This window comes from Drosophila sechellia, chromosome 3L (genome assembly GCF_004382195.2).
Source record: "Drosophila sechellia strain sech25 chromosome 3L, ASM438219v1, whole genome shotgun sequence".
Taxonomy (NCBI): Eukaryota; Metazoa; Arthropoda; class Insecta; order Diptera; family Drosophilidae; genus Drosophila; species Drosophila sechellia.
The window spans coordinates 19,061,831-19,088,064 of record NC_045951.1 but is presented as its reverse complement, the minus strand read 5'-3'; the positions used below and the strand labels follow the sequence as shown (position 1 = coordinate 19,088,064).

At 40.2% G+C, this 26,234-nt stretch overlaps 1 protein-coding gene across 4 annotated transcripts; it reads left to right on the top strand.

The window, feature by feature from the left end:
• Positions 1-311: 311 nt before the first annotated feature.
• LOC6619368 (potassium voltage-gated channel protein Shal) lies at positions 312-17,700 on the top strand. 4 transcript variants are annotated; one of them, XM_032720145.1, is made up of 7 exons: positions 312-559; positions 9,541-10,106; positions 10,561-11,473; positions 11,596-11,758; positions 11,992-12,180; positions 14,697-14,849; positions 15,868-17,700. In XM_032720145.1, the coding sequence occupies exons 2-7, from the start codon at positions 9,905-9,907 to the stop codon at positions 15,961-15,963; spliced, it is 1,716 nt and encodes a 571-aa protein (XP_032576036.1). In that variant the 5' UTR covers positions 312-559; positions 9,541-9,904; the 3' UTR covers positions 15,964-17,700. The 4 variants fall into 4 exon arrangements, with proteins under 4 accessions (XP_032576036.1, XP_032576035.1, XP_032576037.1 ...); XM_032720144.1 differs by having other exon boundaries at positions 312-570; XM_032720146.1 differs by lacking the exon at positions 14,697-14,849 and having other exon boundaries at positions 312-570.
• The last annotated feature ends 8,534 nt before the right edge of the window (positions 17,701-26,234 follow it).

Here is a 26,234-nt window from a genome sequence, read left to right as displayed (position 1 = left end):
ATCCTGTGAAAAATGCATGGTTATCGACTGCGACTGAATTGAGATATCCTTGATAGGAATCCATTGATATGTGGTATATGCCATAAATATTTGATCATAGTTCATTCGGAAGGTAACATGAACATCTGTTTCGATTCTGCATCGCCTTCAGAGGCCAGTGGCCACCACTTGCTCTTCGAAGTGCGCCGGCGCCGTGAGCATCTCGCTGCTGTCCCGGATTCTGGTTCGGATTTGGGTTCGGACTCACATGCCCCGAGTGAGACAACCGACTGTCGGAGGCGCTGGCGCTTTTGCATTTACTTTTCACTTTCAGTTTGTCGAGAACTGTTTGTCTGAACGCCCCCAAGAAAACGCCGAGCGGAGCAAAAAGCGGGACGCAGTTTGGGCCAAGTTTTTTGTGGCCCCCGTGCGTGCAGAAAAGTCTGAGAAAAGTGTCAGAAAATTTGTTTTTCCAAAAACAGACAAGGGGCCAGCATCAAATTTCCCGGATCGAAAGCGTGGAAAATGTACACGCAGTAGTGCGGAAAATGTGCGGCTAACGAAAGGAGGAGCGGAGGAGGTGGGAAAAGTGTAAGAGGCGACAAGTGTAAAATGCAATAAACCGAAAGGCGTGCGTATGTATGTGTAAACACTTTTTCCCAATTTCCCAGCGAAATGCGGGCAGATGATGGACGAAAGTCAACAGGAGTATTAAAACACCGTAAAGCAATTGTTTAATCAAACATCAGCGAAAGCAGATTGCCTGCCCAGAAAATCCATAAAAAATGAGAGATTTTTCCTGTCTGTCTCTCTTGACCATGTGTGTGTGTGTGTGGGAGTGTGTTTCTCAGTGTGCGTGTTTGTGTGGCAATATTCGTTTGCTTTTTTGATTTGTGAAAATGTGTGTATCCGCGAATGTTGCTGTTGATGTTCTTGTTGTTGTTGCTGTGGCGCTCGTTCTCTCAGCAACAACAACATCCGTAAAAAATAACAGAAAACCAGAGGGAAAATAATAGTGGAAAATACACATCCAGTTCGAACCGCCCATGTCCTTGCCATGCGGTTAGCTCATTTTAAAACACGCTTTTTAATTGCACCTTATGGCGTGCCTGCAACCCAACAACAAGTTGTTGTTTCTGCATAGTTGGCCTATTTAAATCGACCATCGCCTCCAACCCCCCTCTCCCCCCACGCACCGCCCACTCAGGATATTAATTTGACCAGCGGGCCAGCGAAAATAGAGAAACAACATAACACGTTAAAAAAGCGTTAGGCACACAAAATATATAACGGTCGGTCCCACGAAAGTGAAGGTCGTCTGTAGGAGAGAAAGAGAGAGCGAGGCAGCCAGGAGCAAACAAGACACTGGGAAAAATCAAGCGTTGCTTTCCGATATTTCTTTAAAAGTTCATTCAATTAATACAAAATAAAAATATTTTTACTGTTCGTCAAATTGTAGTGCTCTCATTTACATTTTATTAACATACAAACATAGTTTTTTTTTAGAAATTTCTCTCATTCAAACAATTACAATAGAATCATTTAATATTAGGATAAAGTCCTTGTAAAAAAATTATTTTTTAAGGCGACATAAACATCTGTTTTGATGTATTTTCATATCTTATTTCTTATCTTATAAATAAGCCCAATATTTCGAAATGTTAAAGTAGGCTTATTATCCCGGACTTGAATTTAAATTGAACATTAATTTTCCCCATATTAATGAGAATAATAATTAAGATATCAAATATATTCCTTCCTATCCTTTGACCAGTGCAGCTGCAGTCCATTTGTTGGCGTAAATGTGCGAAAAATCCTTGGCTTGGTTTTTGGCGCAACAACAAAGCTGCACTAATGCCAGCATCACCGATGCAAGCACACACACACAGAAAGGCTTTATCTCTCTTCTATGTGTGTGTGTGTGTTTCTTTGATGACGCGCTTAATGCAGCAGAGGCAGCGCAGTTGCAGCGCAGCTGCCGCGCATCCAGTAGTTGTTGTTTTGTTGTCATTGGTTTAAAATTACACTTTTATTGCAGCTTAATGCACGTGGTTCTTTTCTTACTTCACCTCAATTTGATGGGATTGATTTTAAGAGAAAGTAAAGCTTTTGGTCTTAAAGATCTTATTAGTAATAATCAGAAATATCCTGTTTTATGGAAGATCTTTTGTTTCGAACGAAATTTATTTTGCTACCCGTGGTTGTATCTCTATTCATATATCTCTTACACCCCAATAAGCACATATAGTACACAATCCCGTACGTGGTCACAGTTGTACGCGTATTTATACGCAGATATAAACAAATTTAACGCATGGAAAGGCTGAACCGCTCCTGGTGTCCTGCTTGCCATGGCCATCAGGACGAAAGTTTTTCGGTGCTAGTGGTGGTGGATTCGCTACATTGCAGCTCTTCCAGCTGACGATGTTGGCCAACTGATAAGCACGACTCTATAACGTTTTAATGTCCTTTGAATTAATGCGAACAACGGCGGAAACTTCCAAGTTTGATCCTTTGCACATCCCGATTCGCAACATTTTTTTATATTATGTAAGCTATGGATTTGAGAAAAAGAGAAAACTAAAAGTATTATTCACTTATAATATGTTTTAAGTATAATGTACAGATCCTACAAATTACTCAATAATAGGTTATAAACAAAGTAACAAGTGTAAAAAGGAAGTATTTATCAATTTTAAATTGTAATTCAGATACTTTGAAATTTTATAATTTATAATATTATATATATATGAATATATTTCATTTCAAAGTATGAATATTTCCCTTTTCGATTGAGTTTTTCCAAGTGCACGTGCCATTGGGTTTCCCAATTTCCAGCAATCCTTGCTCCATCTTGTTGGCTGCCCAGATTTGTTTCGGAACATGCAATTTAAATAATAAATCACCTTGTAATCGAATTGTTGTCGACGCATTCGGCCTTTTCTTGTATTATCCTCTGGCACAACATGACGTATGAGCAATGCTTGAATTAATAATACGTATACGCAGTGTGTTGCGGCTCCATAAAAATTAATATGCGCAGGATGCTGAAAGCTGGTCAATATTTTTCTTGCCAATGCAAACAAATGTTGCTGAAATTATTTTACTCCGTTTCCAAATTGAGATGATTTTAATTGGCCATGCATCAGTTGGCGAATAATTAAACGCATTTAATGCAAGCCTTTGTTTGAATTTATAGCCAACATCGCGATGTTTATGATTCAATTAAAAATTGATGCTTTTTAAATAATTATTGCAATTAGCTATTAAGATATGTGAATGATTTTCTGTGCAAATGCAAATTTAATCCAAATAATTGCTTTCAAAAGCAACAAATTTGATTATGATTCGATGTTTTAATATTATAATAATAATAATATAAGCATAATTAGCTTAGATACATCTGCTGACCGAAAATGCAGTGCACTTTGTGTGTGGGATCAATATTGCAGCAGAGATATTTATAGAGCTCTGATGATTGAAAATAAATCGTGTATAAAACCGATTTAATTTCCATGGGGGGCAAAAGGCGCCACTAATGCGAATTAGTTTCTTTGAAATGCTTGCCAAATAGACACCTTACTCGAGGAGACACCTCCAATTGGGCTCCTAGTGGGAGGATACATAAGACCCTACTTAAGCGCGGCGACACACTCACGGGGAAAAGTGAAAAGTACAAGGAAAATTATAAAATCTTCACTGGGCCCAGAGACAAATGGCGAAATGTTTTTTGATGTTGGCTCGACGGCGAGGGCAAGGGCCCTCCTCCTACCCAAACCCAAACCCAACCCCGAATCCGAACCAATCCCAGTCCGGATTCATCCCAGAGCCTAAGCCGAACGCTAGCCCGAAACCGAAACCGAGACCCACATCCTAAGCCCGTATCCAAAACCCAAGGGTCCTATGAGCAGGCGCAGAGAAAGTGAGACTCTCACCCACTCTCCCTTTCTCTCATTCTCTCGCGCTTCTCTGCTCAGTTGTACATATTTCTCATTTTTCATTAAGCCGATGAAACAAATTTGAAAAGAACGAAAAAACTACTTGTAAACAAATGAAAATCAACGCGGGGAAATGTGGGAAATTCGAAGCAGTTGGGAAAACGCCGAGTATTTTTGGTCCGGTCAGGAGGTTGTTGTTGTGATGCCTCAAAAATAGCACCAAACAACAACACACACAACTAAACACGTAAACAATGTTAACTTATTGTCAATAAAAATACAAAACTGAAATGCCCACCAGGCTATAAAATTGCTTTTATGATCTGGAAACGCTTTCATTTCTTTTTGATTCGCATTTTGCCTCAAAGTTGCAGTTGTGCCCGTCGATTTCCTCTTCCCCCCCTCGATTTTCGCGAAAATGACTTCCGCTTTGAGAGGGCTAAAAAGAGAAAGTCAAAGTCGAGCCGCCATAATAAGGCGGGCACACGCAATGGGCGCGATGGAAAATTTACAGGATTTCCGTAGATTTCCCGTGTGCTCCGCACATTAATGCCTAACTAGCATTTGGGGCCACCAATTTTAAATGGAACGGTCTTGAGGGCCGAGTGGGTGGTCTGGTCCGCCTGCCCGTTTGGACTTTATAATAAACAAAAACAAATAATAAACATTAAAAAAACGGGCCGTCAGGAAACACAAACAGGGCCGGAAAAAAACGAATGCGATGGCTGTGATGCTGACCCTGAAAGCAACATTAATAGATAATGATTGTGGAGGCTGCGAGGTGTAAATTGATATGGTTATTCCCATGCTGAAGGTCAGAAAAGTATGCTATATTTATGCTGATGGTGGTACTTTTATATATAGAAGAAATCTTAAATAATTACTATTTGCTAAAACAACACAATTAATTATGTTAAATTGCTCTTCGAATTATCATAAATTGTTATGAAATAATAAACTACAATATCCTTTAAAGTTTCATTATGAATTTTTTAAATTTTTTAAAGAAACCAATTTTTAAATCATAGTAAAATCCCAGAGATGGTTTGTTGGATTGTTTTCAATGAAAAATCTGATTCGATATATCTTCTCATTGCTAAAAAATATATATTCATATCATTAATTTTGTAAATTGACCTTTCGCACAAAGAAGTTCTTAGACCGAAATTGATTGATGGCTAAAAATCTGCTGGGAGTTCATTTCGCTCACCTTTCCATTCAGTGCGAATCCGAAATTTTCTGATTGAAATGTTTATAATGCCTGTCACAGTTCAAGACCAAGTCCGAATACTCCCACTCGAATGAAAACTGAAAAAGTCTCACATTGTTGGTAGTAGGGAACAAGGTATGGATGGATGAATGAATGGATGGATGGACAGATGGGTAAATGGATGAATGGATGGATGGATGGATCCACATCAATATGACCAGAGATGAGAGATGCTTTGTTGCCGCTGCTGTTGTTCTGTTTTTGGGGCATTTGCACCCCCACCCCCGCGGAAAAGTAAAACCTTGAGACGAACTGTAACTAAAAGCAGCCAACTAACTGGCAAATAATTAGGCAGCCCCGCGCCACGCAAAACTAAAATAAACTATGCAAATAATTAATGGAGGCACAGGGTGGGACGACTAAGTATAATAGGGACATGTGGCGCCTTTGTTTCGCCAGCAGCCGGAAGTCGCATTCAGCAGCCCCGGTTTGGCGCCAAGGTGTTTTCCACCGGACAGCCGGACGGGTCACCACCACCCACCACACACCACCCCACCGACCTTGCCACCTCGTTTGCTGTTTGACAATTTATTCTGGCCACCGAACAGGCTGATCCTGCCGCTGGATTGCCTGATGGCGATGTTGAAGCTATCCTTGAATCAGACATCATCATCAACGTCTGCAGTGGGCGGTGGACGGTGGGAGGTGTTAGGTGGGTGTGGGGCGGATCAGGAGAGCAAAGCAAACGGCATTGATTAATTTCCATTTCGCACAATGCGAGCTACAAAAGCAAGGTCAACGACAAGAGACAAACTATGAAAAAAGATGAAAAAACACTGTTAAACATAAGAACTTTTTCCATTGGAAATCAATAATAGATAACAAAATTAACATTTCTATAAAAAAAAGGTAACAGTTAATGAAAAATATTTTCAAGTGATTTTTTTTTATTTTTATGTGACAATTAGAAACAATTCTTCAATTCGATTGAGTCCTTTCTATGTATAGTTTAAAATTGAATATTGACAATTATTTTATCATAATTATTGCTCTTATCCTTACAAATTTCAACTCAGACTTGCATGGCTTTAATATGACATATATGTAAAAGATTAGAAACATTGTCTAATGATATTAAAATTTAAAGTATTTACAAAAACATTTATTTATATCCAAAAATTTAAGACTTTAATTTTTTACCGTGTACGTCTTTGAAGAGTAATAACGTCAATATATAGAGGAAAATTGTTGATAGGATAATGCGGCATTAAAACATTAAGGCCTGACACTCAGCTGGGTTTCAAAAAGTGCTGGTGTGTGTGTGTGTGGGTGGTAGTGGGTGTTTCTACAGGGCGTGAGTTCTGTGGGAGTGGCAAGCAAGGTTGAATCTGTCGGTTTGTTTGACTCTTCAACGTTTAATGGACGCAAAATTTGTTTGCTTATTGTGTGATGTGATGCACTGGGTGAACTGAGCTTACTTGCTTTGCTTTCTACAACTATTCATTTGGAGCTTTTACTGTATAAGAATAAATTATAGACATTTTATATCTTTTTTATACATAACTATAACCGATATACAGTTCAAACAATGCGTCCCTGCCATCAATCAAAATGAGACCCTAATATCTATTTTGCATGTACTGCATGCAAATACTAGTACTTATGATTTAAGGCAAACCCAATTTATCCTAGTCCCATTCTCATCTATCACTTGAGCTAACCTTGTCTAACCTTAGCCTTCAACTATCGAGAACCTTTTGGTGACCGTGTCGTGTCTCACTGGTTTCCATTCAGCAAACTAATAACTCCTAATGGCTATTGTTATGGCAACGCCGAATGACAAACGCCACATCCACTTTAACCCGAAACACCTTCAACTTTTCTTTCTTCAAGCTATTTGGTTACTGCAAGGAAAACTTTGTGAAATTAACTAGTTCAGTAAAAACTACAAAATGTAACTACAGTACAGAAATTGTCTCTGATTTAGTATTCAGTTAATAACATAATACTTATTCAAAAGTCTTTAATATATTGAAAGTCAGGGTATAATAATACGAATAAAAAAAACTTTTGATGGTTTTAGATTTTATTTTAATCATATAACTGTCATAGAAAACTGTCTTATAATAATCGAAAATAAATCCTTAGTTCGATATTTCTTCTTCAAATTCTTCAATACAGCCAAAATAATGAGTTCTAAAATTTCTGATCATCCAGTGATCTTACTCGGCATACAAACGTCCTTTTTTTTAAATAAACTATTGCAAGGGTATATAGGATTCAATGTGATGAAAGTTGCTTCTCTTATTGTTTTTTGACATTTTTTTTCTTTCATTTTTAAACACCATGTGAGCATTGTTACATAATTTTTATAATAAATCACGCATTTCACAGTTAAAAGGTGCTCTTAAATATGCAGCAACTTTTAATTAAGGTGTGTAAAAGAAATGAATCCGCATTTTCTGGCCGTGCAATCGATGTGCTCTTGTCTGGAATTACGTAGCAATAGAAGAACATAGTGCCACAGTAACACAACTAAACACAGAGCCATAAATATTGTATAAATCAAAGAAACACATTATATAGACTTCAAGAGTCATGCCAAGCCATGACATTTATGGAAACAAATGACTTTTTGTCACAGTTCCCAGTTGGGTGGTTAGTTGGGTGGGTGGCTTGTAGCCGCGAAGTGGGCGCAAGGCCAAAGGACAGACAAAAAAACTTTTTGCGTTCTAATTGTTGTTTGGAAAATGACTTGTGTCCCAAGGAAGATTTGCAGGGTGTTTACTGTCCATTGAAATGCACATAAATTTGTTGTGCGACTGGCGAACGGAGCAACAAAGCCACCCACGCATCCCGTCCAATCTTTCGCGTACACTCAAAACGGAATGCAATGGAAAATTCTAAAACAGATTAAAATTTCAGCATGGCATATAAAAGCTACACTGAAAACAAATAATAATATAAAAAGAAACGCCATCATATGTCTATTCTAAATTCATTTAAATCTAGTTCTCGAAATAATTAATTACATTCTAATAAAAAGACCAGTGTTTAAAAACAACCTATTTTATTTGAATGTGGCAACAGTAGTTATCACTATGAATTTCAGTTTACATAGTGACGAAGCGCACTAGAAGAGTGTGCGATGGCTGCGATACGTACGAAAATAATTGAAAATCTGACTTTATTGTCCTATTATAACAAAAATATGATGAGTACAATTTTAGATATTGTATCTGTAAAATCATTCCTTGTCATAAATGTACATGCCAGAACTGCATGTTGACAATTTAATAATACCCTGTAAAATTGTGGGTTTCCTTCAATGTAATATACATTAAAATAGGAAAAGTTGTATTTAATGTTGAACTTTTATATTTTTTATAATAATATAATCATTATAATGGTATGGTGACCATTTTCCCACTGTTTCCATCCCAGGCAAGAACTTCGGGTCCAAACCAGATCCATCCAGACGTGGACAAATGGAAGACCATCCGGTGGTCGTTCACTCCACTGGCTCTGGCCAAAACATTGCTCCCAGCTGCCGGACCCATGCCAGACCCATGGTCCGTCGCTCCCTTCGATTCTGTTTGGCATGTTTAAATATTTAGACAGAGCGCTGCTCGAAAACGCATTGAATGGCGTTGTCTGTCGATTGCCGTGAATCATTATATATACGCAGGGGCATAGGGGAGTGGTGGGGATAAATTGATAATGTAAACAAGTGAAGCGAGAAATTGAAGAGTGGGCCGATGTGTGGGTGTGTGTGTGTAGTTTGTGCTCGGGGGCTGTTCCCCTCAGATTTATGATACTATTTATGCTTTGAGAAAGTCGGAAAATCCAGCAGACAATACTACGAGTATTTGGGATTCCCCATAAACTTTAGAATTCGATTGAAGTGAATTTCAAACAATTGAATGCATTTAATTTAAATGTGGGCGGTTTTAATTCGATTCAGCGAACCCTAACCGATTGCTTTACTATACACTTGGTCTCTGGGAATTTGCGGGGGACTTAAGGGTAATCTTGGGCATTTGTTTACAACAATTTGGAAAATTTCTGCACAAGCATTCGTCATTAAATAAATATTTTCAAATATGTGTTTAAAAATAGATTATACGAGTTTTTGCATTTCTGTTCTGTCTTTCTGGGAATTTTTATTTACAAAAACAATTCTTAAATGGTAATTGCTTTGAAATAGAGCACATTTATTTTCACTATAAACCATTGAAGATTTCAAGATATTAGTTGGTCTTAAGTTCAGCAAATAAAGTGCTCAACTAGCAGCAAAAATTTCGCTGTGAGCGTGTTTTGAAAACTTTTCGTAGAATTAAAACTCTCATTGCGACCCCTTTTCCTCCTACAAACTTGTGCTAAAGTGCGGCGAACTTTTTCACTTTCTTGCAGTGCTGCACATCAACACAACTGGAGAACACGAGAAACTTTTCATATCCCCGCAGTAAACGATAAAAGCAAAAGTAGCAGCAGCCACAGCAAAATGACAGCAATAAGTTCAAGCAATAAAACACAGCTAGCCAGAAGTTGCAAACATGCACTCGCAGCACAATAAGTACGGGCGGCGGTCGAAAGCTTTTAAATAGGAGTTAATCACCGGACTCCCCATCCCGCAGAGCGCCCGGCACAACCGGGACACCCCAATAAACTGCCAAATAATATAGGATATTAGCCAGCCGGTGGACGGAATCCAGCGAGGAGCGCAGGAAAGAAGCCCTACTGTCAGCCGGGACACTGAAACATTCCACCCCATAGCATGGCCTCGGTCGCCGCTTGGCTGCCCTTCGCCCGGGCGGCGGCCATCGGGTGGGTGCCGATAGCCACCCACCCACTGCCACCGCCCCCGATGCCCAAGGATCGCCGCAAAACGGACGACGAGAAGCTCCTGATCAACGTCTCCGGGCGGCGCTTCGAGACGTGGCGGAACACCTTGGAGAAGTATCCGGACACCCTTTTAGGTACGTATACGTAATATAGTACTCAGGGTACTTAAAGGGGGTTAAACCCCCTATAAATACAAACTTAGATTTAAAAATAGCAGAACTAGTAATTTACTAAATTACTAAAGGAAGGTCAAAATTTATAGCATTAACAATTCTACTTTATACGGTTTAGAGCCAGCATCATTTTGTTTAATAGTTTATACAGTTTACAGACGATTGGCTGTACAATAAATTATTCACTCTGAATAATAAAAAACCTTTCAGTAAATTCAGGAAAATAAAATAAAAAGTGTTCTTGAAAATGTTTCTCTCTACATATATACAAGAAATTTATTGTTTAACAAGAACTTTTTCAGATATTTACAAGCTTTAAAAATGATATTCCTATATTACCAACTGTAAACAAACATTATTAACTTAATGAACCACTACTACTTTATATATTCACACTTATATTGATTACATTCAGGTTCCAATGAAAGGGAGTTCTTCTACGACGAGGACTGCAAAGAGTACTTCTTCGATCGGGACCCGGACATCTTCCGGCACATACTGAACTACTACCGGACGGGCAAGCTGCACTACCCGAAGCACGAATGCCTCACCAGCTACGACGAGGAGCTGGCCTTCTTTGGCATAATGCCGGATGTAATAGGCGACTGCTGCTACGAGGACTATCGGGACCGGAAGCGGGAGAACGCGGAGCGGCTGATGGACGACAAGCTGTCGGAGAACGGGGATCAGAATCTGCAGCAGCTGACCAACATGCGCCAGAAGATGTGGCGGGCCTTCGAGAATCCGCACACGTCGACGAGCGCCCTGGTGTTCTACTATGTAACGGGTTTCTTCATCGCCGTCTCCGTGATGGCCAACGTGGTGGAGACGGTGCCGTGTGGCCACCGGCCGGGCAGAGCGGGAACTCTGCCCTGCGGCGAGCGCTACAAGATCGTCTTCTTCTGCCTGGATACCGCCTGCGTGATGATCTTCACGGCGGAGTACCTACTCCGACTCTTCGCCGCCCCCGATCGCTGCAAGTTCGTGCGCTCGGTGATGAGCATCATCGATGTGGTGGCCATTATGCCGTACTACATTGGCCTCGGGATCACCGACAACGACGACGTGAGCGGTGCTTTCGTCACGCTGCGCGTGTTCCGTGTCTTCCGCATCTTCAAGTTCTCGCGCCACTCGCAAGGACTCCGGATCCTCGGCTACACGCTCAAGTCCTGCGCCAGCGAGCTGGGCTTCCTTGTCTTCTCGCTGGCCATGGCCATTATCATCTTTGCCACCGTCATGTTCTACGCCGAGAAGAACGTCAATGGCACCAACTTCACATCGATTCCGGCGGCCTTCTGGTATACCATCGTCACAATGACGACGCTGGGGTGAGTTTACTCAGAGTGATATAATGTGTGTGTGTTCCCTTTACATCTTCATGCCAATTAAAAGGGCTAGATTTTCCATTGCCTTATCTAATCTTATTCTGAAATCTTCCCATCCGTCGCAGATATGGCGACATGGTGCCAGAGACAATAGCTGGCAAAATTGTGGGCGGCGTCTGCTCGCTCAGCGGTGTGCTGGTCATCGCCTTACCTGTACCTGTTATCGTATCGAACTTTAGTAGAATCTATCACCAGAACCAGCGAGCGGACAAGCGCAAGGCGCAGCGGGTAAGAACAGGCTATCTGGGGAATCCCAAGGAATCCATCGGTGTCACAGAAACTGCAGACTGGAATTTCCTGTAATTATAGTTACAGATTTTCCCAGCAGTTTCTGTGACACTGATATTAAATCGCTGGAAATTTAGCTGGGAGCCAGTGAAATGAATGCATTTTTCCGTGTGCATCCCAACTGAACGCCACCCACCACCCACAAATACTCATTATGTGTTATGGCCTTGCAGAAAGCTCGCCTGGCGCGCATCCGCATTGCCAAGGCCTCGTCCGGAGCCGCCTTTGTCAGCAAGAAGAAGGCCGCCGAGGCCCGGTGGGCTGCCCAGGAGTCGGGCATCGAGCTGGATGACAACTATCGGGACGAGGACATCTTCGAGCTGCAGCACCATCACTTGCTGCGATGTCTGGAGAAGACAACGGTGCGTATACGCAATGTGCGAGGCAGCTTTGTCCTTCGCTGTGCAGCTCTATCTCTCTCTCTCTGTATACATACTCGTACATGTGATACGTATTATTGTCACTCGATTGCGCGCTCAGTGTTTGAACTTATGATTTGAACTTTTCATTTCTTACTACCTCTCGAATCACACTCTGTCTCTATACATTTATCGTTTTTACTCCGTGACAGATGTAGCAACATTTGAACATCTCAGTTGTAGTCAGAAATTGTAAGGTTTGCCACGAGCTCATTAGGAAAGCAATGACAACGGCATCAACGAGAGCGACACCCACAGCCAAAAAAACATCAACGGTGGCGACAGCAAAATCAGCGAGTGGCAGGACGAAGGATATGTTGTTGGGCGTTTTAGAACTGACGTGTCTTCTCATAAATCAAAATAATAGTCAAAAATCGCGGAAAGCCAAGAGAAAAAGAAACTGAACTGAAATATTCAGCATCTTTTGTATGTGCATTTTGTTAAGCGTTTTAGTTTTATCGTTTTATTTGAATATGTTTTCTGTACATTATTATGGTATTTCTCGTTTTTGTGTGCGATCTGTTGTATTTCGTCCTAAGTTATATGTTCTAAGTTCACCATTTGTGTCATGTTTTTCACACGATCTGAGCCCGAACTGGCTTCGAAAATAAGCAAATATAAAACATAGAAATAAAAAGCAATGAATATCAATGTCTATGCTCTGAAAAAAAGACGAATATAAATAAATTCGCCAAAGTAAGTGCTTTCGGTTTGTATTTAAGTTCCGTTCTTTCTTCAATCTTTCTCTATCGCCCCTCTCTTTCTCTCTCTATCTACCTTTCTCGTTCTATCTAAACTCGTTCATGTTTACGCGTTGCACTTAATTTTTATGATTTCCAATTTTAAATTTTAATTTCTTCTTTGTTGATTGTCGGTCGTTTTTTGTTTGATTTCAAATACCCTCTGGCATTAGAAAACGATTCGTGTTGAATGCTATGCGCTGTGTTCTGTTTTAAGTTCCTCGAATAGGTCATTACCGAACAGAATCGGTTCGAACGATATGCGAATGCTCCCCCACATGCTATCAAGAAATTTCCAAAACGACCATTTAGCCATATGCAATCGATTGCTGTCAACATAAGGCCAGAAACCATATCAAAATCTAAACATTTTAAATGCCCAAAGGGGCTCATGAAGTGAGGGGAAGTATCGGCACAAAGAATTCAAAGTCACTAAGTGGATATGAAAAGCCCATTAAAGCACACAATTTGTAAGGCCTAATTTATCGAGAGCAAATTCCCATTTCATTTAATGGCACAGCATTAACTATTTTTTTATGAGCACAATTCATAATTCATTAAAAATAGTTCTTGGCCAGCTCTCTGTGCTATTTTCGAAGACAACAATTTGTTTAAAAGTTGGGAAAACAACGCAATTGCTTAAGAATAATGAAAACATGACCAGAAAATAATATGGATGGTAATGGAGTTTTATAAAGAAAAACTTGGTATGCAATTATAAATACTGCAGTTCTTAAACAAATCTAAATAAATTAATAACTTTCAGAATAATTTCCGCATTAACACCATTTTATTCCGATAAGTGAATAACACCTTTTACTTATATGAACTATAGTCTTAAATTTACTATATGGTTAATAGAATTGAATAAACTTTTCAGTGATTTTCACTCTGCTTTCATAATCGATTACTATGCACCATTACCATTTTTATTTTGTATGTGTGCTAGCCATAACCATAAGCCATTTCACTTGATGAGCTCTTAAAATCTCTACTAAAAGCAGCAAATCAATAAAATAGCGTTTTGTCAAAAATCGAGAATCGGTTAGAAGCGGCCATAAATGTGGTTGCGTTTTGAGCCGAAGTCGCACTCGAATGTCGCTAGCTGGCGCTTGCTTACCATTCGTACCGCTCTGCCACGCCCCCGCCACCGCCCATGCCCTCCGAACCGCCCCCAGCATTTACCGCTCTCGTTCCGCTAAGTGACTGCCCGCCCGCTGCCCCGCCCCCTGGCTGTTTCGATAAAAAGTTTGTTCTCATAGTGTTTTTGTACAATTGTCATTGCTTAGGAGCGCAAAAAAAAAGAAAAACAAAAAACCAAACAAGAAAATTACCCAATTTCCCATTAACAAATTGTAGCGTTCAAATGTTTATAACTAGCCCCCCCACCCCCTCCCACAAACCAGCTTAATGTTTTAATTGTTGTTTAAACTCGAAGGGGCCAAAAACGCTCGCTCTTCCCCTTTCTCCCCCCCCCCCCCCCCCCCCCCCCCCCCCCCCTTTGCTCCTAGTATTTGTTTATGCGTATGTACTTGAACCCCATTCTTAAGTCCTGTGTTTTGTGTGTGTGTAAACCCCCGCTCCCCCCTCCCAAGATTTCTATATTGTAAAATTGTTGAAAAAAAAAGAAAAGAAAAACATTGTACTCTATGTATTCTTCGTTTCTCTTTGTAAAATTCTTCTCTGGCTGTACCTGTACTCAATGCTCAAAAACCGCAGGATCGAGAATTTGTCGAGTTAGAAATACCGTTTAACGGCCAGCCCAAGAGGCCGGGCTCCCCGTCCCCGATGGCCAGTCCCGCCCACTCGACAAACAGTGCCGCCGGCCTGCTGCAGTCCTGCTGCGGCCGCTGCTGCTCGCAGCGCTACCAGGTAAGCTATACGCCCCGACATACCCTGTACGGGGAGAGAAGTGCGGGAGTTACCGCCGTCCGGCACTCGAGGGGTTGAGTGCCCCCACAGGTGGGTCCAAAACCGCTTTCCGTAACCCTCTCTCTTTATAAGTACTGTATACCGTTTGTGTGTGTTGACTTTGTTGCCTCTGTTGGTCTTGTAATCTTGTAAATTTTCACATCTCACCTACGGAAGAACTAACACATCCTCGAGGATATCACTTGGGTGCATCTTAGGGAAATTAACATGAATTTGGTGCTCCTAGTCATTAAACTCTCATTTTAATAAATTCATTTTGATGTACCATAAGTACCTAATCATAACAGAACTAATTATATCAGAGCTCCTTTTCCTATGTCAAATATATAGTTTTTTACATACATCAAAAAGTATGCTGTGAGTTTTGCAAATATAAATGTAGTAAGGCTGTAGATGTTATGTAGAATGTATAGTGTAAATATCAGCCAAAAATGCAATCTCTTTTCGAAAATTTTGCTTGAAAAATAGTACAAAAAGTTGTGTAAATATAAATTCTTTGATTGCAGTCAAATGGATGGCGGTCTTTATTGTATTAAAATGTATATAATAACGAAATTTGATTAAAATATATAACAAATATAAAATATATAACAAACAAATATATAACAAACCTTTCCTTCATATATGTATATATCTTTAAAATCTTTGAATAGAATTAAAAGAAAGATGTTGATTTTAAATATGTATATACGAACCTATGAACTTTTATTTATCATTTTTATAAAATTATCAAGACATAAAACTACAGCAAAATCTTAGAATATATAGTCAAATTTCTCAGTGGGCATCCTTAAGAATGTTTTGAGTCTGATAGGAGGCTGGAATCTCTATGCAGCTTCTGTTTTAGTTGTAGGCACATCATGCTATTCTGGAGCTATCATTAATCATGTGAACTCTGACCCCGAGCGGTAAAAGCCTTAATATTAACATTTTCTGGTCTGTTCTCGTTTCTGTTTAGGCCTGCGGCAAGTACATGCCGGCTGCCAGCAATGCTCAGAATAGCCAAAACAATCAGCCCATGGATGGCACCTACCTGGTGGAGGCCTCGTTCTGAGCCGGCGGCAGCAGGTTGGCGCCGAGATGCACATCCTCGGCCAGGGCGGCAGTCACATCCCAATCCAGATCGAGATGATTTACGTTTACGTTTAGTCTAACTTGAAAAGTTTTTAAACTAAATTGAATTCGTTTTGTAGACATGTCGTGTGTGTTTAGTCGCCAAATATAAAATTGATGGACCCGAGGAATAACTGAAGCCGAAATACAACTGTAATCTCTAAAATCTGATTTTCGAGTTTAACGAGCAAAATATTTAGATAAATGCAAGCACTTGCAGACTCAAATGAAAGCAAACACCGAATGTGTAAAGTATGATGGGCACATTAAAATAAAACAAGTAACAAATGAAGTATGTAAAAGTATGCCCAACCCAGTTTCTGCGGCGGCAAAGTCGGATTTGATTAGCGAGGACCCGTTAATGAAAAAACCCAAATATTAATTATAATAATATGCAACACTATTTACTTTATTTAGGTGACAAGACAACAACAGCAAACAACAGAAACCGAAGCATTTTAGAGGAATTTACTGTGTATGTTTTAATAACGTGAACATAAAGTAGCATAGCAGGCGAAATAGTTTGAAGAGAGTACTAGAAAGATCTAGCTAATAGGATCTATAACTGACGACAAGGGCAGAGTCCAAAAAACCAATTGAACAAAATCCGAACACAATAAGGAACATTTTAACAGCAAACGATTTGTGTGGCCAGGAAACGAGGAAGGATTGAAAGTTTGCGAGAAAATTATGATGATATTAATACGAATTCGTGCGTGTATTTTTTAAGTGGTCCGTAGTTTAGTAGTTATGATCTTCATCCCCTACTTCCCTATTCTTTCTCATCGACAATGATCTATTACCGCATTTGTGTGACAACCTCATTTTCCCCCCTAACAAATTATGTATATGTGTGTACAGCAAAGAGGTTTCAGTTCGTCATTCAACATTTTCCATCCTTTTTCCGAAGTACTCCAAAATGAACTAATCAAAATCTATTGAAAAACTAAAAATTACAACTTTCTTCCAAGAACTAAGTTAGCGAGATATCTATTTAAATGTATATGTGTGTGTAGGAAAGGCTTTAACGAATTGGAACATTAATTAACTAAATGAACTCTTAGCAAATTCTAACAGAAACTTAAAGTATATTAATTAATTCTAAATTAAAATCAAACATTTAAAATTAGTTCAAGTAAACAACTTAAAAGATAACAACAACATAAATATGGAGCTTGTATGTATGTATGATAAATTTATAATGATTACTCTAATTATTATTATTAGTCGGCGATGAATACGATAATAGTGTTGCCCATTTGTTTCTAACTCTCTAAGTTGCCTAATAATTTCCCAAAACAAAACAAGCTAAACAAACAAAACTAACAGCTTTTGTTTATCAAAACGAAGTTGTGCATAAAGCGCTTAAGAGGCGATTTATGATTAGATCGGAGATTTACGAAAACCACATCACGATAACAAACAAAGAAATTTGGTTACTAAAACCAACTCTTGTAGCGATATTCTAAAAGAAAACCAAAACTATCAGATTAACGAAAGTCGGGGTCGAAACCCAAATCCGATGGAGGAAGACGACATTTCTCTTTTTATTTTTAGTGATATGTAATTCGAATTGAGTAACAGCAAAAACAAATACTCTGCCACGGGTCTCTGAGAATGAAAAAGCTAAAGATTAATAATGAATAAAATAAAGAAATCTGTTTACTTCCACCATAAATGCGAATACTCCCAACAATTCATCTAGGTTCTAGAACGTAGATATTAGGGTGAACCGAGCTGGTAAGTTAACAATTTGGGTAAGAAAACAAACAACAAGATTTTGGGAGAACAAGCAAATATACATAAATACTTCAATTTTTATTTCTTCTGAATATAAATAGATATTAATAAATAATTATATCTTCAAAGAGTATCTTTATAAAGACCTAACTTCACCTGGACTCCAAAACTGAAAGCAAAAGTGAGATAATCTCATATCCAAAATAACATTTCAGGGCCACCCTACACTGCTAACACATCCATATAGGTATTATATTCAAAAACTCTCTCTCGGAGACGCCTATATGAACTTGTAGGAGAGATCGGAAACCGACCAATCGAATGGCAAAAGTCACGGAAATTCCCACCATACATCATCGGCTATATATCCAACCCAGAGATCACCGCTATATCTGGATGCTCAGCCGGTATAATGCCACACGATTCGATGCCAAACGATCGTCTGTGCCACCTTAGCAATTTGCTTTTGGCCCCCAGACCGAACGAACAGATGTCGAATTGTGCTTTTGCTTTTTTGCGTCTGCGATAACCGGGCATATGGCCCAAACTAATTTGCATAGTCGTCGTTAGTCATATGCCTATGAGTTGTCGAGATCTGTGAACTTCAACTTGGCAGTGAAAGCAAGATCGCTGCGAGCTGAGCCACGTTCTTGCCGAATAGAAATATTTAGGTACATTTAAATGCTCTTACTGTATACGTTTATTGTTTCCAAATGGTATACTTTAAGCCGTTTTGTTTAAATATGCCGATATAGGGTTATATTCATTTATAACATATTCATTTTACTTTGATTTCACTATTTTAATTTAACATGCATCCTTTTTAAACTATTTCACAAACTGAAAGAGAAATATTAAAACTGTTTAAACTGTTTTACAAACTGAAAAAGTATTAGAAAGTGTTATATTTTTGGTTTAAATCACAAATGTTTACATGTATAGCTGTATTAACCTTTTTATCAAGCTGATCGATTGAAGTGTAGATATATAACTTATTTAACGGTATTAATTGTTATTAATACATATGTATTTACTCTCCGAGTTTATGGTTTTTCGAACATTACTTTTCCACACACTATTATAGTTCAACAGCCTTAAGAGTAGTTTTCCTCCAAAGTTCCTAACTATGTTGTTGCTATCCGATCTTTTCAGCTTGCCACCATTTTCTTGATTGCCTGCAAATGATCTTTCATATCGATTTCAATGAATTAGTGTTCATCAGCTGCTCATTAGCAACGTCATTGACTGCTGTTTGCGTCTGTATTTTCCACCTCTTTTCCTGTTCGCAGGGGGTAAAATAACTCCAAGTAAAGGTCGTGTCTATAAATCAAGGCAAAACAAAAGAGCAGAGGAGAGATACGAAACTTAAATACTAAAACTTACTCGTTTCTTGCTTGCCACAGTAGTTGGCCATAAAGCCAAACTGCAAAATCATAAACATGCATGTGTACATATGGGTTTATACTAATAGTACGCTTGTTTTGATGTGTTTCCCCAATGTTAAGCATACGCAATGTGGGCTTCGTTTTTGGCTGTTTCGCTGGTCAGACGCTAATATTAACTTCGGTAAGCTAGCTTTATGACGTTATTTATCACTCATACAGCTAGATAACCAAAGACAACATAGCACCCTGTATATAGAGCCGGTTTTGTAACACTGCAGATGGTTGAAAGGGAAAGGAAAGTGGCCTCCTCTTTTGTTAAATTTGATGAACGCTTATTTCGCCTCACTTTTTTGGCCAGGGTTTATTTTTATTTTGTTTATTATTTATGGTAAGTGCTCGCTAGCCCCATGGACATTCACTCGATTGCTCGTTTCACCGACTTGTCGCCCACTCACGCACACAATCCAATTTCCCACAGACACATATGTCGTCATTGTTGCTTTGGTTTTGGCTTTGGCTTTAATGTCTTATACGAGTGTGTTTTTTTGCGCAGGCGTCGCCGCTGCGAATGCATTGGGAAATGCAACGTGGAATTTGTATGCATTTTGCATAGACGGCACAACGAGATAATGGTCGGAAAAAGGTCAAAGTTGGACGAGCGCGCGTTCGTCCAGAACCAGAAACGGAATTGAAACCTCGATGCCATGGGAAGAAGCGAGGAGCTGCAATGATTTTCCCTCGCTCCAAGAAATATTCCCATAAATATGCACGCTACGACGATCAACAATTATGCCCACCAAAACGAGACCCGTCCCATTCTTACTCCACTCTTACTCCCATCGCATTCTCAATGTTTCGGTTGGTCAAGTGACTGTAACTGGAACGACGGAAGACATAGTCGCAGTCCAAGACGGTGACCAAGACGGTGACGAAGGCGAAGACGAAGACAGAGGCATTGGGTGGTGGTGGTGGGTTTAGTTTGGGTTTGGTTTTGGGTTTGGGCTTGGACTCGAACTCGGCCTCGGACCTGCATCCGCATTATAGCGCCGGCCAAGTCAGTAAGTGAGTAAGCCAAGTGAACGGCTGAGTGGCCTTAGCTAGGTCCACAAGTCTACAAGTCTACGGCCTGCTAGACGAGCGTTCCGTAACGCAAGTTCCCACAATTATGCGCCTCGCTCGACTCCACAACTCCTCGCCCCGACTCACACACATAGTCACTCGTGCACCACTCTCTACTGGTAATAATCGCTGGAACATAAAGTGGCGGAAAATGTTGAAAAGCACCCAAGCAGCCAGTCGAATTTTCTGAATGTCTTACTTCACTGTCTTACTCTACTCCACTTCACTCCACTCCACTCCACTTCACCATTTTGTGCGCCTGCCTCAAATTGTGCAATGTATATTGTGTGACGACAGTAGCCAGCCACTTACGCTCCGCGATCCATTCAATAGGCTAAAGTACGAATGCCTTTTAGGAAACATTCAAAGTCTGGGGCCGCAGTACTAGATCCAGATGAAACGCTAACTGGCTTAATGAAGGGTTCTTAAAGCTAGTTAGTTACACAATGCCAACTTATATTAGTTAGCAAAGGTCTACGCTTCAGGAGGGGAAGCTAACCCACGTATTTGTCTAAGATTCAAGTGGGGAATAGGTATATTATCTGCAAAGGTACCATGAATCCCACGGCAGTTATATTATAAGTCGGTGAGTAATACAAAGTTCCCTGATTTTCGCTCTCCAGGCAAATCTTGAATTAATAGCCATCTGTGATGCATTCAGCTATTGACTGTTTTTATACAGCCTTCCATTGAATTTTCTTCTTTGCACTTGCAAAGTGAGTACACCATATAAGCTCCAATCTCTCGACTCGAGGCGGTGACGTAAATTACAGAATCAACATAATATCCATACCAAATATAGATGCGAGTTGACGCCTAGTCGCTGACCGCAAGTCGTAGTCAAATAGTTCCAAGAACAAATCACACATCACGAGAAATGGAGGGGTATGTACTATACATCAGCATATTCAAATGGAGCTATTCGACTGGGCGAGATGCCGCCGCTGATTGGGGACACAAAAGAGCCGAAAGCGGAGACTTTGCCTAGGCCTAGATCGCAGATCTTAGCATATATGTACATATAGGAAGCTGATTACCAAATCGATTTCGAGTTGCCGCGGAACACGTTTTTCTGCGGCCCAAGCCAGACAATCAAGAGTTTACCGTGCATATGAGATGAGGTAGATGACGATAGCGCTATTGAAAATTCTGCAAGCGTGTGTCGCTCCTACAGAGCCGGATGTCTAAAGAATTTGCTCACGATCTACTATACGTACCTTCTATTATATATTCGAGCGCTGGTGTGTGTGAGTGTGTGCGAGTGTGCGTGTGTGCCTGTGGGGTTATATCAAACAGCTGCGAATGCAAATGACATACCCAGATATATTGAGGCTGGAGAGGAAACGACGAACTGAATATGGAACTTGGAAATGGAGTTGTGTTGAACGGTGGTGGCGCGATCTCCGAGCATTTCACACCGAATCGGGCACTAAACTGCACTGCTTTTTCTGATCTCGATCTCTGATTCGGCCAAGTGCGACTCTGGTCTCCAAAGATTTGAGATTTTTCAAGATTTTGGCTCTGGCACCGGATTGCTTTAGCACACACCTTCAACGCCGCCAAACGCTTCTAAACTAAATTCAGTTTTGGTAAAAATGCGACAAACGAGCTCCAGATCAGCTTCTTGAGACGTCCGACGTCGACGTCGGCGCAGCCATACAGTACATAAGGCCGCTGCCAGGTTTCTCGTCGGTGTGAGCCGCCTCTGCATTGGTGTGCCGATGATCCGATCGCTTACCTGTAGCGCCGACTGCGACGCCGGCAGCGTTGTTACCTGATTTTCGGGTTTTTGTTTTTGCCCTGCGAGCGGCGAGCGACCCATGATTTCCCGCCAAATGAGAGGCACACAGGTAAGACAGGTAAGGGTAGGAGACAAGTACAAAGCCTGCTTGCCCAGGTGCCACTGTGTGTGTGAGTTGGCCTCTCTTCGCGTCGATGTGTGGGTGCGGCAAGGTGTATGTACCACACACACGTACACGGGGCATACTCCACCGACTTATAGATGGCTGAAAGACGTTGCCTAACGATTGTCTATGTGGCTGTGGCTAGGGCTATTGATTTTAGATTTCAACAATGCGGGTGAAAAATGCTCAAAATTATATTGCACGAAAGCTGAAATTATAAAAGCTGCCATTACAAGCAACCCATACAGGGTGAGCTATTCGAAAAGTTTAGTGTACTTTGTCAGAAATTTCGTAGGATAATTTAAGAATAGAAAAACACTTAAAACGCTGATTCTCTACTTTGAAAACGAAAATGTTAAATGGATTTTGTATTTCACCCTTTCTAAGGGAAGTTAAATGGAGATTTTATTCTTAATGGTACTTTAAAAACTATCATGTTTTATGTATCTACAGATTCCTTAGTGGTTGTTTTTAATTTGAATATACTATTGATTTAGTTCGTTGCAAAAATTCAAGCTGAAACCCTGTTAAGCACATTAAAGTGGACGCTTTCTGGTTGTGTTTTTTTCCTTCGACAAATTTGTTGACTGGTTGACTTTTGCCAAAAAAATATACAGCGCGAAAAAGCCACAGAAAATAAAACACGGCAAACCCCAAAAATAAAATCAAAGAAGCCCGCAAATGCCAAGAGAAACTTGATCAAGAGTTAAGAGGTCGGCCGAAAGTTGCCCATCTGACTTAGCCGGGTATCTTGCTCCTCTATAAAGAGGAGTGTGAAAATTAACAGCTGATCATAGATATGGATACGGCCAAGAGATCCATTTACGGATTGACGTGGTCTAGTGGGAATTAAATTCAAAATCATAAGCTATAACTATGGGCGTAAAATAATATTAAGTTTGATTATTAAGATAAAAAGTACATGACCATTACATCACAAACCATAAATGGGTTTTGTTTTTTTTTTTGTATAAATAAGAGAAATAAAAACGTTGAATACCTTTACCAAATGAAATCTTTATAATTTATTTTATTTATTTATTATTTTAATACTATTTTATAATTTGTACAGTGCTTAACTAAATCTAAAATAATCCTTGAAACAGACATTCCGAAATTTATTATTTTTTTACGGAACTTATGGTGTGACATCTGTTTGAAGAAATTTTCAACAGAAAGAAAGCAAGATAATCTTTATTCAAGGCATGCACAATCCCAGAGGAAAAATCCCGGCGAGGATCATCCCTTGTTCCTGGCAAATCCTTACTTGTTTTAATAATCCCACCTGAACATACCCATTTCGAACAACTGCTGCTAAGAACCCACGTACATCACGCAATCAACTGTAGCGCAATGGCCACGCAACAAGCAGCAAAGAATAAAAAAATCACTTTTATGGCAAAGATCAAACTGGCAGAAAAACAACAGCGATGTCGAAAAATACGTTACCAAGGTAGTCCGACGACGATCGCTGCGGCTGCCGTTGCACTGAAAAAAATTTTTAAAGTTTTTAGATATATATTTTATGCATATCATTTAACAAAAAATTAACACTTCTTAAATAACTTCAAACATAAAACCAATGTTTTGAAGCAAGTTTGTCACTGCCTTACCAATACCATACCAATACCCACTTTTTTGCAGTGTACTGCTGCTGCGTGGCAGCGACAACAACAGCAACATTCACATCAATAGCAGCAGCAACAACAACAGCAACAGCGACAGAAAACAGCAAAGAAATGGCCGTTAAAGTTGCCAGGCAAATGGCAAAAGTCAGGGGCGTAGCTCCATCCAGGGTTTGCCCCACTGTTCCAGAAGACCAGCGGAGGCACTAGCTCCCCTTTTGAGCGATACGTGAGCAGTTCTCTTGGCACGTTTTTCGGTTTTTTCTCCTTGTTTAATTTTTTCTTGATTTCTTCGTGTTTTTTTTTTTGTTTTTTTGGCGTGGCCGACGACGCCCGTTTGCCATCATAAAAGAAGTCAATTGAATTTAAATTTAAAGTACATAATGGCCAAGTGAAGGAGGTGAGTTGCTCGAACCGAAGGGGAGGGGGGCGGTGGAGAGTGGTGAAGGCAACGCTGCCGCCTTTCGAATTTCACAAAGTCAACCGTGTGGTTTTTGTTGCTGGACTTGGCTTTTTGCTGTTGGGGCCTCAAACTCTTTGCTGTTGTTGTTGTTGCAATTGTTGTCTGTGTGGGATTGAAGACTATGTATAGAGATATATATGTATATGTATATTTAGGTATTTATGTATTTCATGTACAAGGCCCAGGCACGCAAGGCTTTTGGCTTTCAAGCCAGAGATATGTCCATGTGTAGTTGTGTCCGTTGCTCTTTTGATTTAAACGTGCTTAAATTTAAAGATCAAATTGCTTGGGTTTCGTTTTTATTTTCCTCTTTTTGGGGGGGATTTTTTCGGGGGTGGGCTATTTAGCGGTAGGCCCAGGAATTTTAAATCGTAGACAAGCAAACCCGCAATAATCGGACAGGAATCGTGTAGAAATAAGCAATCGCTGCAGTGAGTCAGAGATTGAAATGTAGTTTTTTGTTGGCGGATATGGTTAGCAATTTATTTAGAAAGCCAGAGACTCGAGTGCACCCACAGATTTAGAGGCTGACACACATTTTTCAGCTTTATTCGCATTTCGCCCACCGTTTGGATAATTTCGCTGGAAAAAAATGATTAAGTGATTAGGGGCTTTTGCGGCTGACTAACATTCGAAAACGAAAGACTTAGGCAACGAACTTGTCCATAACCTATTGACATTATGACGCGGCAAGGAGGAGGCTTCTCCCCTTCCCTCTTTACCACTCTTTCTCTCTCTCTCTCTCTGACTAGCTCTCTCCTGCTCATTCACTTGCATCTCGCTGGCTTCGGTTTGGAAATTTGCATTGTTTGCCAACGTTGCGACCTCCCGATTTGTCTGCCTGCCAAGCAAACGTGAGATGAGTTGGGGTTTGCTCATTTGCCGCCTTTCTGCCTCCGCCGCTGGGAACGTGCAGAGAAAATATTTGACTTTTTGCGCACACAGTTATGGATATATAAATATGTCAAAAGTTTTGTTTGCCTTTCTGTCGCGGCCATTGTGGGAAAGTGTAAGGTTCTGGGCCCGAAGCTCTCGGACGACAGTTTGCCGGAGATCTTATCGGTGGATGGGTAATTAATTGCTTAGGGGCCTGCCCGGGCATCGTATTTGGTGGCAGAGCTAAATAATTTTACAATTAGCAGCATTAACTGAGCAGTACTGTTGGGAAATTAGAACTGAAATATACGTTGTTTTCAGCATGCCAAATGCCTTCTTGAATGTATATAAAAAGTAGATAAAAATCAATAAAGAAACATATCAAATTTGAAGAACTTATATTAGTAATAACATTAACATTTTACCTTTTAGGATTAACATATACCGACTACCATACACCCAGCTAAGTTCTCTGAGTCTCAAACAAGTTTCTCAACATTAAAACATAGAACCCATTCACTTTGAGGCTCTATCGATTTCCAGATCATTTCACAATTCAAAGACCCGGCCTGGCCATTGTCCGAGATCTCCAAATGACCAGGTTAATAAGCATATACCAGTGGAAACCAGTTGGTCCAACTAGCGGAGCCAAGCCCCTGGGGTGGGAGCTCACTTAGGCCCCTCTAGAAGCATACGCATAGCCAATGGTCGGGGCCATATTTACACTCTCCGTCCGAAAAAACCTATTCAGCCGGAGCCAGAACTAATAAAACTCATTAAACCAAACATGTTTGGGCCAAGACAAAGGCCTCTGTCTATGCCCAATTTGAATAATCTCCTACACAGAGAGCAGACTATGGCCACATCAAATGGGGAACTGGATGGCGGCGAGAACCCGCGACTCAATAATCTGATTGGGGAGGCGAGTGAGAACAACGTTCAATTAAAAGCAGAACCCAAATTAATGAAATGAAAATAAAAATAAATTAACCAAGGAATGAACTCGACTTCAAATCTGAACCGAATCCGAATATGAATCCGAACCCGAAAGAAAGCGGCCGTGCGGCGAAACCAACCAAACCAGCAGCCTCTGAAAAAGA